Source organism: Liolophura sinensis, chromosome 11, assembly GCF_032854445.1.
Source record: "Liolophura sinensis isolate JHLJ2023 chromosome 11, CUHK_Ljap_v2, whole genome shotgun sequence".
Lineage (NCBI taxonomy): Eukaryota > Metazoa > Mollusca > Polyplacophora > Chitonida > Chitonidae > Liolophura > Liolophura sinensis.
The window spans coordinates 5,770,188-5,785,326 of NC_088305.1; the positions used below are offsets into that span (position 1 = coordinate 5,770,188).

General features: G+C 40.2%; 1 protein-coding gene across 2 annotated transcripts in view; it reads right to left on the bottom strand.

Moving 5' to 3' along the window:
- Nucleotides 1-3,818: 3,818 nt before the first annotated feature.
- LOC135477971 (uncharacterized) overlaps nucleotides 3,819-15,139 on the bottom strand; it is a 29,836-nt gene continuing 18,515 nt past the window's right edge. The window contains exons 3-6 of one of the 2 annotated variants that reach the window (XM_064758208.1): nucleotides 14,427-14,525; nucleotides 13,234-13,378; nucleotides 9,969-10,067; nucleotides 3,819-4,511 (exon numbers count right to left, since the gene is read on the bottom strand). In XM_064758208.1, coding sequence (XP_064614278.1) covers nucleotides 4,504-4,511; nucleotides 9,969-10,067; nucleotides 13,234-13,378; nucleotides 14,427-14,525 — 351 coding nt within the window. In that variant the 3' untranslated portion in view covers nucleotides 3,819-4,503. The remainder of the gene's footprint in view (nucleotides 4,512-9,968; nucleotides 10,068-13,233; nucleotides 13,379-14,426; nucleotides 14,526-15,139) is intronic. The other variant, XM_064758209.1, reaches the window with a different exon arrangement.

Consider the following 15,139-nt stretch of genomic DNA (forward strand, 5'->3'; position numbering starts at 1 on the left):
CATGCGCTGTATAGAATATGCGCAGAAGAGCATTTTGTACGGAACTGCCCAGAGCTTATACTAGCAGTGACCAGTGAGAGTTTCTATAGCCGGATTTACTCTGTGGATCGTGCTGGGGTTTGAACACTGATGTCAGCTTATGTTACACTCGGTCTGGCTGTGCCACCAGTCTTGTCACGGCACCAATGTAATGGTACTAGGATTTACTCTGTGGGTCGTGCTGGGGTTTGAACACTGATGTCAGCTTATGTTACACTCGGTCTGGCTGTGCCACCAGTCTTGTCACGGCACCAATGTAATGGTACTAGGATTTACTCCGTGGGTCGTGCTGGGGTTTGAACTCTGATGTCAGCTTATGTTACACTCGGTCTGGCTGTGCCACCAGTCTTGTCACGGCACCAGTGTAATGGTACTAGGATTTACTCCGTGGGTCGTACTGAGGTTTGAACTCTGATGTCAGTTTATGTTACACTCGGTCTGGCTGTGCCACCAGTCTTGTCAAGGCACCAATGTAATGGTACTAGGATTTACTCCGTGGGTTGTACTGAGGTTTGAACACTGATGTCAGCTTATGTTACACTCGGTCTGGCTGTGCCGCCAGTCTTGTCACGGCACCAATGTAATGGTACTAGGATTTACTCCATGGGTCGTGCTGGGGTTTGAACTCTGATGTCAGCTTATGTTACACTCGGTCTGGCTGTGCCACCAGTCTTGTCACGGCACCAATGTAATGGTACTAGGATTTACTCTGTGGGTCGTACTGGGGTTTGAACACTGATGTCAGCTTATGTTACACTCGGTCTGGCTGTGCCACCAGTCTTGTCACGGCACCAATGTAATGGTACTAGGATTTACTCCGTGGGTCGTACTGAGGTTTGAACACTGATGTCAGTTTATGTTACACTCGGTCTGGCTGTGCCACCAGTCTTGTCACGGCACCAATGTAATGGTACTAGGATTTACTCTGTGGGTCGTGCTGGGGTTTGAACACTGATGTCAGCTTATGTTACACTCGGTCTGGCTGTGCCGCCAGTCTTGTCACGGCACCAATGTAATGGTACTAGGATTTACTCCGTGGGTCGTGCTGGGGTTTGAACTCTGATGTCAGCTTATGTTACACTCGGTCTGGCTGTGCCACCAGTCTTGTCACGGCACCAATGTAATGGTACTAGGATTTACTCCGTGGGTCGTACTGGGGTTTGAACTCTGATGTCAGCTTATGTTACACTCGGTCTGGCTGTGCCGCCAGTCTTGTCACGGCACCAATGTAATGGTACTAGGATTTACTCCATGGGTCGTGCTGGGGTTTGAACTCTGATGTCAGCTTATGTTACACTCGGTCTGGCTGTGCCACCAGTCTTGTCACGGCACCAATGTAATGGTACTAGGATTTACTCCGTGGGTCGTACTGAGGTTTGAACACTGATGTCAGCTTATGTTACACTCGGTCTGGCTGTGCCACCAGTCTTGTCACGGCACCAATGTAATGGTACTAGGATTTACTCCGTGGGTCGTACTGGGGTTTGAACACTGATGTCAGCTTATGTTACACTCGGTCTGGCTGTGCCACCAGTCTTGTCAAGGCACCAATGTAATGATACTAGGATTTACTCCGTGGGTCGTACTGAGGTTTGAACTCTGATGTCAGCTTATGTTACACTCGGTCTGGCTGTGCCACCAGTCTTGTCACGGCACCAATGTAATGGTACTAGGATTTACTCCGTGGGTCGTACTGAGGTTTGAACACTGATGTCAGCTTATGTTACACTCGGTCTGGCTGTGCCACCAGTCTTGTCACGGCACCAATGTAATGGTACTAGGATTTACTCGGTGTCATCACTATACCGTATACCAATATATGAATCAGTCAATCAATCAATCAGTCTCAACTGTCATTAATTATTGTTCTCAAACTGATCCTATATAGACCCTATATGTCAACAGGAGAGGTTGAGCCCAAAAGTCTTACTCGATGAACCCATGTTTGTTTCCTCCATTGGAAAAACGACCATGCACCTGAGCGGGAGTCCAGAAAAAGAAAAGGTCGTTAGACTTTGAAGAAAAGGAAAATTTGAGTGTACACAAAGTCAAATTTCAAATCTAATTTTAAAAAGAAACATGTTCTGCTTTATTTTTATCGATAAAGGCTCAACAGGTATTTCCTCCGAAAATAATAAATAATGTATGATAATGTTGATAAGATCAATTCCACCCGCAGGCGGCTCATTGGAATGGCGAAATTATTACTGTTTCCAGGAAACATACATGTACGTCATTTTGACCTCACAGACAATTTCTCACTGCCTTTAGACTACTGGTTTGCTTGGAAATAACAGGGGAAGAATTGCCTACTGAGCACTTTGCCAGATACTGAGAAAATATCTAAGCGGCACAGCGCCCTCTTGCGGCCATTCAGGGAAGCAGAAACAATCGCTCTTTGTTATTGTGGTGTCAGAGAAATGACGTGAACCACGTGTTCTCATTTACAGGCAAAGAAAACACTCATATGTAGTTTGTATCACGTGAGAGACAATTAAACAGTGACAAGCACAATAGTTTAGTTTATTTTTTTTTAAATTGTTCCATCCGAGTAAAATGGTTTTGAAAGATTTGCAAGGCTGAAAAAATTCGAAAAAAAAATTAAATCAAATTATTTTCATGAACATGTCTAATATAATTGCCGTTTGTGTTTTGTTTGCCTTTAGAGTAATACAGTGTCGTTATACACAAGTGGACGCACTCTATTTAGTTAAAATGTAGGTACAATGTAGACAAACTCCGAACACAATGGACAATAAGACCTTAACTTTGCGTTTTGGCTCGTTCGGTCAAATTATCGGTGTTTTTGTACACTTAGACATGTATCAATGGCTCTCTTGGTTTCTACTGGACTCTGAGTTAACTCTTAGTGTCTAGCTTTCGCAATGCTGAGTCGGTTCTTAGAACAGATATCTTTATTGAGACGGGGTAAAGTGTCGCGTCTGGTCTCAGGTATCTACAAGGACCGAGGTGTCCAATGTTATGAACAGTCTAATGTTCGAATCGTTGAAGTAATCAAGCAATCACTCAAGTCGACATTAAATTAATTAAACAGACGCAGAACTGCACCAAGAACGTTTAAAAGCAAGAAAAACACTAACCCAAAGCACTAGTGTATGTCGGATGAAAGAACAATACGCGCTGTGGAGTAAAATAGCTTGATTTATTTTTTCGAATCTTTCTGCACTCTGGTATTATGCATTTGAAACCTTGGGTTCTGCGGAGATCTTTTTTACCATATTGAGACCAAAGGTGAAATACGGTTCCCGTCAGTTTGACGGCTAAGTGAAGTAAAGCTTCCACCTGGTTGACGACTAAGTGAAGTAAGGTTCCCGCCAGTTTAACGGCTAAGTGAGGTAAGGTTCCCGTCCGGTTGATGACTGTGTAAAGGAAGGTCCCATGATTAAGTCAAGGAAGGTTACCGTCTGGTTCACAATTAAATGGAGTGAGGTTGTTGCCTGGTTCACTACTAAGTTAAGAAACGTTCCTGCCCAGTTCACGAATAAGTAAAGTGAAGTTTCCAACTCGTTCACGACTGTCAAGTCATGTTCCCGTCTGGTTCACGATTAAGTTAATAAGGTTCTCGCCTAGTACACGACTAAGTAGAGTATGGTTTTCTTCTGGTTCACGACTAAGTAAAGTAAGGCTAGCTGGCTTGGTTTATAAATAAGTAAAGCCAAGTTTCCGTCTGGTTCACATTTGTCCAAATCCAGGACCCGTTTTCTAAGTGACTACAACCCAGTACAAAAATGCTGAAGCAGTGATGCTATATTTTCTCGCCAAAACTTTATTTTACATTTTTGAAGGTAAACATCTCAAACAAATACGGGTACATTTTTGTCAACGTCAGTGTACAAAGAGCTACATAGAATAAAGTTTTTCCGTGGAACTACAGAATACTGTATCATTTCAATAGACGAACACTTAGCTACATGTGTTTTATAATAAGAAAGGTGATACTATTGATACAAGGTGATAAAAACACATCTCCATTTTTGCTATTATATGTATTTGCACATTACCCCTTGTAGCTGAAATACATACTCTGGAATCATCTTGCCAGATTTGAATAGATCGCGTCATTGTATTCAAAGAACAGCAAAGTGAATATAAATTGCACAACGTCGAGTTAACTTGAGACACACGATCGTCAATAAATAAGTGAAATAAAACGGTGATGCAAACAGATGTTCCAAACGGTAAGCTGCCTGGCGTAGTAATTTAATTTACTACCTCTTTTGAAGCGAAAATCGTCATAACCTTCTCATTTACGTGGAGTGGCCTTAAATGAAAATCCGCACTGGCTTATCAATGTAATTAGGAAACAACTGCGGTTAGATACAATAATGTGTTGGATACAATAACGATACAAATCCCTGTCCGTGCGAAAAACTCCCAAACTAATCCCAAGTCCCGAGGGCATTGTCGTAAAATCTGTAAGGGGTTCACTTTTCGGCGGAACGTTTACTTGTCTGAAAAAATAAAGAGAATATGGTATTGATCAGAACTTGTTTAGACAATTAAGTCACTTTCGTGAACGCCATTGACAATGATTAATTATAAGGAACTGACGCATGCAATGAGAACAACGACAACAATGGAACACACGTTAAGATGAGACAACCACAAAAAAGGAAATAAACAGTCAAAATTTAAAAAAAGAGAGAAATAATAACAAAGAAACGTGTCAACAATACTGATAAACTAAAACTGATATTATTAAAATTTAAAAATAATAATAAAGGAACGTGTAAAATAATATTGATAAACTAAAACTGATATTATTAAAAATTAATAATAATAAAGAAACGTGTAAAATAACGTTGATAAACTGAAACTGATTTTATTAAAATTAAAAAAATAAAGTTCAATGTAGAATGGACTGAAAAGAACGGCATGAATTATCTTAGGCATTACAATAGCAACAATAACAATGTTTTTAACAAACTTGACAAAGTTTACTCTGACTAATTACTGTAATCAAGCCAATGAATTAACCATTAGGCGCCGTTGCCAGCGAGTTCGACTGTCGTATTTAGAGTTAATATTTCATTAGTCATGATTAAAGACAATCGTTATACGACACATAATGAGGGGGAAGGATCATCGGAAAACGGGGATTACTAAACACTAGTACTGGGTAGGCCTTTTGACGAACACGGACGACAAAGCCTATCGGATCATGGAACCTTGTGATAAAAATCACCCGAACAGTAGTTCACACAAAACCAGTCATGCTGCCAATATAATGACAGCATGCCGATCACGCTGTGCTTGTAGAGACATGATCAGTTGTGAACTTGCCAAAACGAAATAAATTGGAGGAATAGTGGAAGTTGAAAAGAATATACCTGTACCCTTAATCCTAATATAAGTCACTTCTTACTGAATGTCTAAACATATATATACCATACACCTGGAATTGTCATTTGACTCTTCCTTACAGACACGCAAAATGATTTCGTAAATTTTCCCACAATTAATGTTAGTGCTCAGTCCCATGTTTCTCACCGGAAGTGATTGATGGATGTGTATTTGAAAAGTCATGTGTTATTACCCTCCACAAACGAGCTCTTCCAGAGAAAGCCAAAGTCGTAGATCTTGCCGCTTGAAGGACTTGAATGTTTAGATGACGAGAACAGTCCCAAAAGGACAAGCATGAAAAAATTCTAAAAAAAAATCGAACTATTTTTGTGGACGTAATTTATTAGAGAACCTTGTCTCTCCACGACAGACCTTTCGAAACTGTCTATTCTGTGCTCCGTCGAAAGACACCTGATTTTATGCTCCGAGTGAAAAGTGACGGCACCCATGTTAGTCAAAAAATAAAATACTTCGGCAAACCGGTACAAAGTCCAGTGGTCGAAGTGGAAGTAATATTGGAACTGAATAATATTCATATAGCTTATGCAGAGGCAGAGTGTGTCGGCTGCCGTGCTTCACATTTCCAGCCAAATATAATACACTTCATAATACACTTATAACATACATACCTAAAGCCCAATCTCAGTCAACGAATTTGGCAAAATTTGGCCAGTATTCACGTTCCGGATTCGTTCAGTCACAGCACGGAGGTTATATCCTATCTCCATGGTCACAGTAAGTTTACTTTATAACGAGCGTTAAATATTTGAGTTTTAGGACGATGTGGAACGGATTAAATGTATGGCAGCACTTAATCCGAAAGAAACACTCTTACCATGGTAAATCAATGGATCCTTACACAGACATATCCCTGACACAAACAATCTTACCATGGTAAATCAATGGATCCTTACACAGCCATATCCCTGACACAAACAATCTTACCATGGTAAATCAATGGATCCTTACACAGACATATCCCTGACACAAACACGCTTACCATGGTAAATCAGTGTATCCTTACACAGCCATATCCCTCTCACAAACACTTTTATAATGGTAAATCAGTGTATCCTTACACAGCCATATCCCTGTCACAAACACTCTTGCCATGGTAAATCAGTGGATCCTTACACAGCTATATACCTATCACAAACGCTCTTATAATGGTAAAGCAGTGGATCCTTACACAGCCATATCCCTGTCAGAAACACTCTTACCATGGTAAATCGGTGGATCCTTACACAGCCATATCCCTCTCACAAACACTTTTATAATGGTAAAGCAGTGTATCCTTACACAGCCATATCCCTCTCACAAACGCTCTTATAATGGTAAATCAGTGTATCCTTACACAGCAATAAACCTGTCACAAACACTCTTACCATGGTAAATCATTTTATCCTTACACAGCCATATCCCTGTCAGAAACACTCTTATCATGATAAATCAATGGATCCTTACACAGCCATATCCCTGTCATAAACACTCTTACCATGGTAAATCATTTTATCCTTACACAGCTATATCCCTGTTACAAACACTCTTACCATGATAAATCAGTGTATCCTTACACAGCTATATCCCTCTCACAAACACTCTTACCATGGTAAATCAATGGATCCTTACACAGTCATATCCATGTCACAAACACTTTTATCATGGTAAATCAATGGATCCTTACACAGACATATCCCTCTCACAAACACTCTTACCATGGTAAATCATTTTATCCTTACACAGCCATATCCCTGTTACAAACACTCTTACCATGATAAATCAGTGTATCCTTACACAGCTATATCCCTCTCACAAACACTCTTACCATGGTAAATCAATGGATCCTTACACAGCCATATCCCTGTTACAAACACTCTTACCATGATAAATCAGTGTATCCTTACACAGCTATATCCCTCTCACAAACACTCTTACCATGGTAAATCAATGGATCCTTACACAGCCATATCCCTGTTACAAACACTCTTACCATGATAAATCAGTGTATCCTTACACAGCTATATCCCTCTCACAAACACTCTTACCATGGTAAATCAATGGATCCTTACACAGTCATATCCATGTCACAAACACTTTTATCATGGTAAATCAATGGATCCTTACACAGACATATCCCTCTCACAAACACTCTTACCATGGTAAATCATTTTATCCTTACACAGCCATATCCCTGTTACAAACACTCTTACCATGATAAATCAGTGTATCCTTACACAGCTATATCCCTCTCACAAACACTCTTACCATGGTAAATCAATGGATCCTTACACAGCCATATCCCTGTTACAAACACTCTTACCATGGTAAATCAGTGTATCCTTACACAGTCATATCCATGTCACAAACACTTTTATCATGGTAAATCAGTGGATCCTTACACAGTCATATCCATGTCACAAACACTTTTATCATGGTAAATCATTGGATCCTTACACAGCAATATCCCTGTCAGAAACGCTCTTATCATGGTAAAGCAGTGGATCCTTACACAGCAATATCCCTCTCACAAACAATCTTATCATGGTAAATCATTGGATCTTTACACAGCTATATTCCTGTCATAAACACGCTTACCATGGTAAATCAATGGATCCTTACACAGACATATCCATGTCAGAAACACTCTAACCATGGTAAATCGGTGGATCCTTACACAGCCATATCCCTGTCACAATCACTCTTATCATGGTAAATCATTGGATCCTTACACAGACACATCCCTGTCACAAACAATCTTATCATGGTAAATCGGTGGATCCTTACACAGCCATATTCCTGTCATAAACACGCTTACCATGGTAAATCAATGGATCCTTACACAGACATATCCATGTCAGAAACACTCTAACCATGGTAAATCAATGGATCCTTACACAGCCATATCCATGTCACAAACACTTTTATCATGGTAAATCATTGGATCCTTACACAGCAATATCCCTGTCAGAAACACTCTTATCATGGTAAAGCAGTGAATCCTTACACAGCCATATCCCTGTCACAAACACTCTTACCATGGTAAATCAGTGTATCCTTACACAGCCATATCCCTCTCGCAAACACTCTTATCATGGTAAATCATTGGATCCTTACACAGCAATATCCCTGTCACAAACACTTTTATCATGGCAGACCAGTGCGTGGTTAAGCCGATGATAGTCTATGATGAACATACACGCCAAAACCCCACTTGTCTTTCTCTTTAAATTATGCGGTGTGTGAGATAAAAAGAAAAATGGGGTTAGTGAACAGAAAAGTTCTAGAGAAATGGTGTATGTGAACAGTTATAGAATATGTGTTGGAGACAAATGAAATAAGTGAGGAAAAAGTGTGCAAAAATGTACAGATCTTGGGATGAGACACTTGAAAGGAGTAAGGAAAATGTGTGAGCAACTGGTGTGGTGAGAGAATTGAAAGAATAAAAATAAAGTGTGCAAGAAAATGTAGGAGGTGAGACACTTTCAAGGAGCAAGGGAAAAGTGTTGAGCAAATGGTGTCGTGAGAGAATTGAAAGAATAAAAAAGTGTGCAAGAAAATGTAGGAAGTGAGACACTTTGAAGGAGCAAGGAAAAAGTGTGCAAGAAAATTTATGGACAGGTGTGGGGCGAGATACATGGAAGAAGTATCTAAAAGGTGTATGGAGAGGTGGGGTTAGAAGGAAAGTAGACGGAAAAGTGTGAAGTGATTGTAAAACAAGGATCAGGATAGGAAGAAAACATGTCTTTCTGACAACTGAAAAAATCTTCAAACTTCAAACCCAGCAATGGGTACACCGAAAATACGCATGGTACATGTACGCCCCCTTGCGCAAACCTGCATTCGTGCACACACAAATAAAAACTATAAGTTTCAGGTTTGCTGACGTTACTTTTCGTCTCTTTCATATTGCTAACAAGGTCTGAGTGTTTTAATTATATTACCTGCACACTTAGGTAACAAAAAGCTTGCAAAATGTCGGGTAAAATGTGTTTAACGTCATCAGATTTATTTTGTAACGATAGTATTATTACTTGGCGGAGTTTAATTGAGATGCAAATATCGAAATAAAAGACAAAAATCTTACACGCTAGCCTTTTCAATGGCCTCTCGGACGGTTGGGGTAACTTTGGGTCTACTTTTAATTACCATATTGTAAGCTAGTTTTAAAATCGGTGAGTTCAGAATTCATTCCAATAAAGCTCGGATACGGTTCGTTTTAATGTTTTTTGAAAAAACAATAAACGCCGGGGATTCCAAACGTATATTTATGATTTACTTTAAATGCTTTTCTTTAGTGTGATTTATTTCACTTTGTTTTTCATTTGAAGAAACAGTACCATATACATTTTAATAATTTATACTTTTACACTAAATAACGTTACATAACATTAAGAAATCGATATCTTTTTATCTAGGAATAAATATGTGGTGCTGTTTAAATGTAGGACTGCAGATATTCAATCCAAAAAAAAAATAATGTGCTCGTGTTTAAAAATATCTTGTGTGAAAGCATGCCAAATACACATGTGACGTCATAAACTGATGACGTCACCAGAGGTACTCACTGTTCTTCCAGCACACGTACGGCATGACGCGATTTTGTGAGATTCTCCTGTAGCAGAGTCCCTGAGACCCACGCTTAGCGTCAGAGGGAGGAGTGTCGTCTGGGTCAGAGAGAGAGAGCAGGAGAGTAGGGGAAGACAGACAAAGAGAAAGATAGAAGGGGAAAAGCTGCATTCTTCCTCAAAAACTGCCAAAAAACTAGGCGACGCTCTAATCGATGTTTTTCATACAAGGAGAAAACTCTCGCGGAGATGTTGGATCGCTTACCAAAACCTTGCATGCTCCAGTGCACATAACATGTAGCCAATTTCGTTTGTTTGAGGTCGAACATGAACGGGGAATGCAAGTCATGTACTGGTTTGGTTAGAATTTATAAACAAGCTGAAGAAGGCAGCGAAAGGATTTTTAAAATGATGTGGCTTCTCTTAAATGTCCTCCCATTCAACATTTTGCAGAAAAGGTCGGAAGTGGCTAAAACTTTTATCTTGTTCTGTCTGACAGGTTGTCCTACCACAGCAGAAAGAAGTGACACGTTCGTGGCAGTTATAAATGGAATCGGACAGAGCCGTATTCACAGCCTGGGAGGTGGATGAATTCCATCGGCGTAAAACTCCCGCTAAATAAATAAAGAAAATGAATTGAACACGCCAATCGTCTCTTGCAAGCATACGTCTACATCAAACGAATACAAATTGACCCCATCCAAGACAAAATTCTTACATATTGTTTCAAGCTATCCCTCACTTGGTTTATCAGAGACCCCATTGTCCACATACCTAACAGAAAACATCATGTTTTGGCCAAATTTTTGCAAATCTCCAATTTTAAACGTGAATGTGCTTAAAGTGATTTTAATTCCAGTCAGAAGTGGGTATTCAGCCGCATGAATCCGCCTGAGACAGACACATGTGAGCAGACTGCTAAAGCTAGATCAGAAAATAAATCTACCAACAGCTATCGGATTAAGAGTCGATTACGTCATATGCAAACTTCCTTTTAGTGCCGTGTTTGGAACACTGCAAAAGACGAACTCACAAAAGAGTTCGATGATCGAAGAGCTTAAGGAATAAAAGGGGCAGTCTTCCGAAGTTGTGAGGAAGGTACGTTATCCACCAATCTGAAAACGTCCATTTCCTCTTAGCTGCTGGGTCCCCTAGTCCAAGCTAAATCTGTATGCGTTTGTCATCAGATGGAGAATTCTTTCCATAATCAAACCTTACGTTTACTTCACCTAGGCCGCCTGTAAATAATGAATGCGAGTGGGACGTCTAGCGGTGAAGCGACAGCGGGCTCCGCAGAAATCGCACGGTGATACAACTCACTCTGTTAGGAGTTAATCAATGAAGGCCATTTCCGAGGAGTGCACAGTTAATGTCTTCAATTACTGACAGACGTTGTTTATCATTTAGCTAACGGGCTAGGGGCTGATTCAACGCAGATCACGAACGACGTTAGGGCAAATGGTGACGCTCCTCAGAGAGGGTCTCGTGACTTAAAACTGACAGAGCACTTCCTGCCCAGTCTGCTGATGTGATATGGTAGTGTGTTTTTTTTGTTGCATATTCCAAAGCTTTCGCGTCAGAATGTAGGACCCTACTAAATGCTGACCAGAACTGAGCTCATACTGAGGACTTTAAAGCATTCACGTTTAAAATTTGAATTTTGAACTTTTTGGGGGGTAAATTGTGACAAAGTGTCATTTTTATTCTGGGGTTTATAGACCGTGCAAATGTTGAAAGTATGGCGTGTGTAGGTGTAGGTACGTATTATGAACAAGGCGAACGGACTATTTATTTCATCTACACAAAGTGATTCGTATTTGTTTCATGGCTCCATCTCCGGTGGGGCGTGGGAAGGTCTGGCAAAAATCTACAGATGATCATGGGTTTTGAAAGCTTGAAAGTATCTCAGATCACCTCAGGCCAAGAATGTACTGAACAGTATGTTGTGAGGTAGACATTCATCATCATGCAATAAAAGTGTCTTATCTGAGAAGTGCACGGGATTCTGCTTAAGTCATGGTGCTAGAGTGTGCGCTATTTGTAACTATTCAAGCATTTACATGAACAGTTAGCATACCAACTATAACTGAGGTAAATTGACATGAGGGGATATTGCACAGGCTACGGGTGACCAGCTATCATACTTTTCTCTCTATGATGCTGTCTTTTATGGTTTGTTCGTTGTAATAAAGTATCATCTGGAGGCGATTTTGCTAGATCTTTCACAAAGCGGCGTACGACATTTTCTTATCGTACGTTTGTCGTATGATATTTTGTACGTCACTGTTACGAGTGACGCGTCATGCTGTGTCCGGTTTCTCTGACATGGCGTATGCCATGGCCTTGTACGAATTCCATATTGAAAGTTGCCTTACAGAATGACATCAGAACAAAATAACTGTGGCCGTTTACGTCTGTTTCCACTCACCTTTCAGATTAAATAATATATCTATTTATTCAATTGGTGTTATTCTACTCAAGAATATGTCGCTTATACGACGGCAGCCGAATTAAATAAAATAAAATTATTTGTTGTCTTTTCCTTTAACTACTGAGACATGCACAGGAAAGAGGGACGACATTTCCAAAACCCCAGAAAAGGTTTGAGTGTAACGACTGACAGTTACTTTGGGTAATCCACAATATCCAGGGCCACGCAAGATTCCTGTATATAGACGGAGTTCTCTGTCCGATGATGATGGAACTCTTCGACGGAAGTGCTAATGGCCATCACCCTTGCACACAGACAAATAATTTTGACAACGCGCAAGACATAACATTACGTAACAACATTTTAACGCTCTACGAGATAATGGCAAAACACGGCGCATGCGTGACAATATCTATCCCTGAGGAGAACTATCGCTGTTACCATTCGTGACAGGCTTTGTCCTTTAGATTCTTATAACTGCAACAGTAATTATGTATAAAAATATAGAAACAAATTCTAGTGATTAACAGCATAGAAATGCATTGCCAATCACACAGTAAGCGAAGGGATAACGGGATAAAGGAATTACCCTGATTTAGCTGCGGATGGATCGAGGAATAGTTCTGACTTCTCCGGAACTCATTTTCTTCTGTCAAAATCTACCGAGAAACTCAGTTAACGTTCTGACTAATTATGGTTTAAACAGCTTTCAGCTGATAAATCCTAAGTTGGGATTTTGAACATTTTTGCTCCCTGAAATTATTCTGTTGGTGTTAGTCTGAACACTTTTACGTACATTAAAAAAAAAAGAAAAAATGTGATAAGGAGCCTTACTTCCTCTCCAGCAGAAGAAAGGACGGACTTTGCCATTTGAACGGCGCCAGCACAGACCCTGTCGCCCCCGCTTGTCGGCCTTTACTTCTTTTGCTTCCTCATCGCTTGGCAAAATTTCGGAGTTAAGTTTTCCTTCCACAACCAGCTGAAAAGAAGATGATATCGCTTGAATTTGTATATCCATTTTATTAATTATTGTTCTATTAACACATTACTATAATACGAACTTGTCACTTGCACGACGGTGGTGAAGTGGATAAAATCCGAGGAAAACCATCGTGCTTTGACAAGTTACTGGTAAACTTTCTAAAGTGACGTTCAGATCTCCACACCATATTGGTGGAACACGAGTGGTATTTAACGAACTTTACACTGACACACCAGGATCGTCGACCGCTTATTGTAAACAAGAGGCTCCCGTAACACAGAAACCTGTCACCAATGCGGTTGCAGTGTGTTCAAGTCCAACTCATGCTGGCTTGCTCTCCGGTCGTACTTTAGAGGTCTGCCAGCAACCAGTCTGCCAGCATACTAATTAAACATACACACGAGCGACCATTTGCCAACTATCAAGCTGTCCTCGGTGCTCGGGCTGTACTCTTCCATGATGTATGTCTTTTATATTCTTTCCTTAACGCTGAACGTTGCTTTAGGAATTTATTTTGCTATTACTGACCGTACATCATGGTTGACGGCAGGTATACTAACGTCTGTTACAACGCCCTCAATTCATCACTACATGTGATCGTTGCATGTTCTACCGGGGTTCTTTAATAACCACTTTACAATGAGCTGGCTACGTTAGGAACACGTGTTTCAGTTAATGACATTATTTCATAACATAATTCTACTGCAGTTTTGGGGGCCCTCCGTGGCCGGAGAGTTAGCACGCCAGGGCAACACAATGACTCAGGAGCCTGTCACCAATGCGGTCGCTGTGAGTTCAAGTGCAGCTCATGCTGGCTTCCTCTCCAGCCGTAAGTGTGAAAGTATAGCAGCAACTTGCGGATGGTCATGGGTTTTCACCAGGCTCTGTCCGGTTTCCTACTACTATAATGCTGGCCGCCGTGGTGTAAATGAAATATTCTTGAGTAAGGCGTAAAACACCAATCAAATAAATAAATAAATAAGTAATGCAATTTTTGTAACACTAGGCACACCATAACGCTGTAAGCCAGGCGCTCGATACCCACCTCTTGAATAGAGGAGAGAATCAAACTTTTGAAGGCGTCTTCAAGTTCTCTTGTATCCATATATTTCGGCCTCTTGTCTGCGGATATTTCAGATTCACCCTGCAAACAGATAGAAAACAGACACATTTTACATTGTAATGCTATTAAAGACATATGGGATAGAAACATAAGAACTGAGAGTTAAACCAGAATAGCGACGAAAGTGGGACAGTTGACAAATAGTCGCACGTAACCGGTGAAATACGGCCTCTTCTCAACTTACCTCAATCAGGGTTTTGTTTCTAACTGGCTATGTACATGGATAAATTGGTGCAAAGGAGGTCATTTCATGCAGTTTGGTTTTAAAAGTAATAGTGTAAGCATCTGTTGTTGGAAATCCAAAATTGCACTGATGTTTAAAATTAATATAAATCAAGGTAAGCCATAGAAACTTTATTATTACCGACAGTGGCATAAGTCACAAATCTTTAGTGCGGTGTTAAATACTAATCAAAGAATAATTAGGAAATAAATAAATAAGATTTACAAATTTAGTAATAAAAAGAAACTCTGCAATGTTTCTAGAAACGTTGAATTTAATATTTTATTCATTTATTTGATTGTTGTTTTAACGCAAGACTCAAGAATTTTTAACTATTATGATGGCGACCAGTTTTTGGGGGTGGAGCAAAACGGCCGGGTTCGGGATAAACCACAGACCTTTAGCTCCCTAA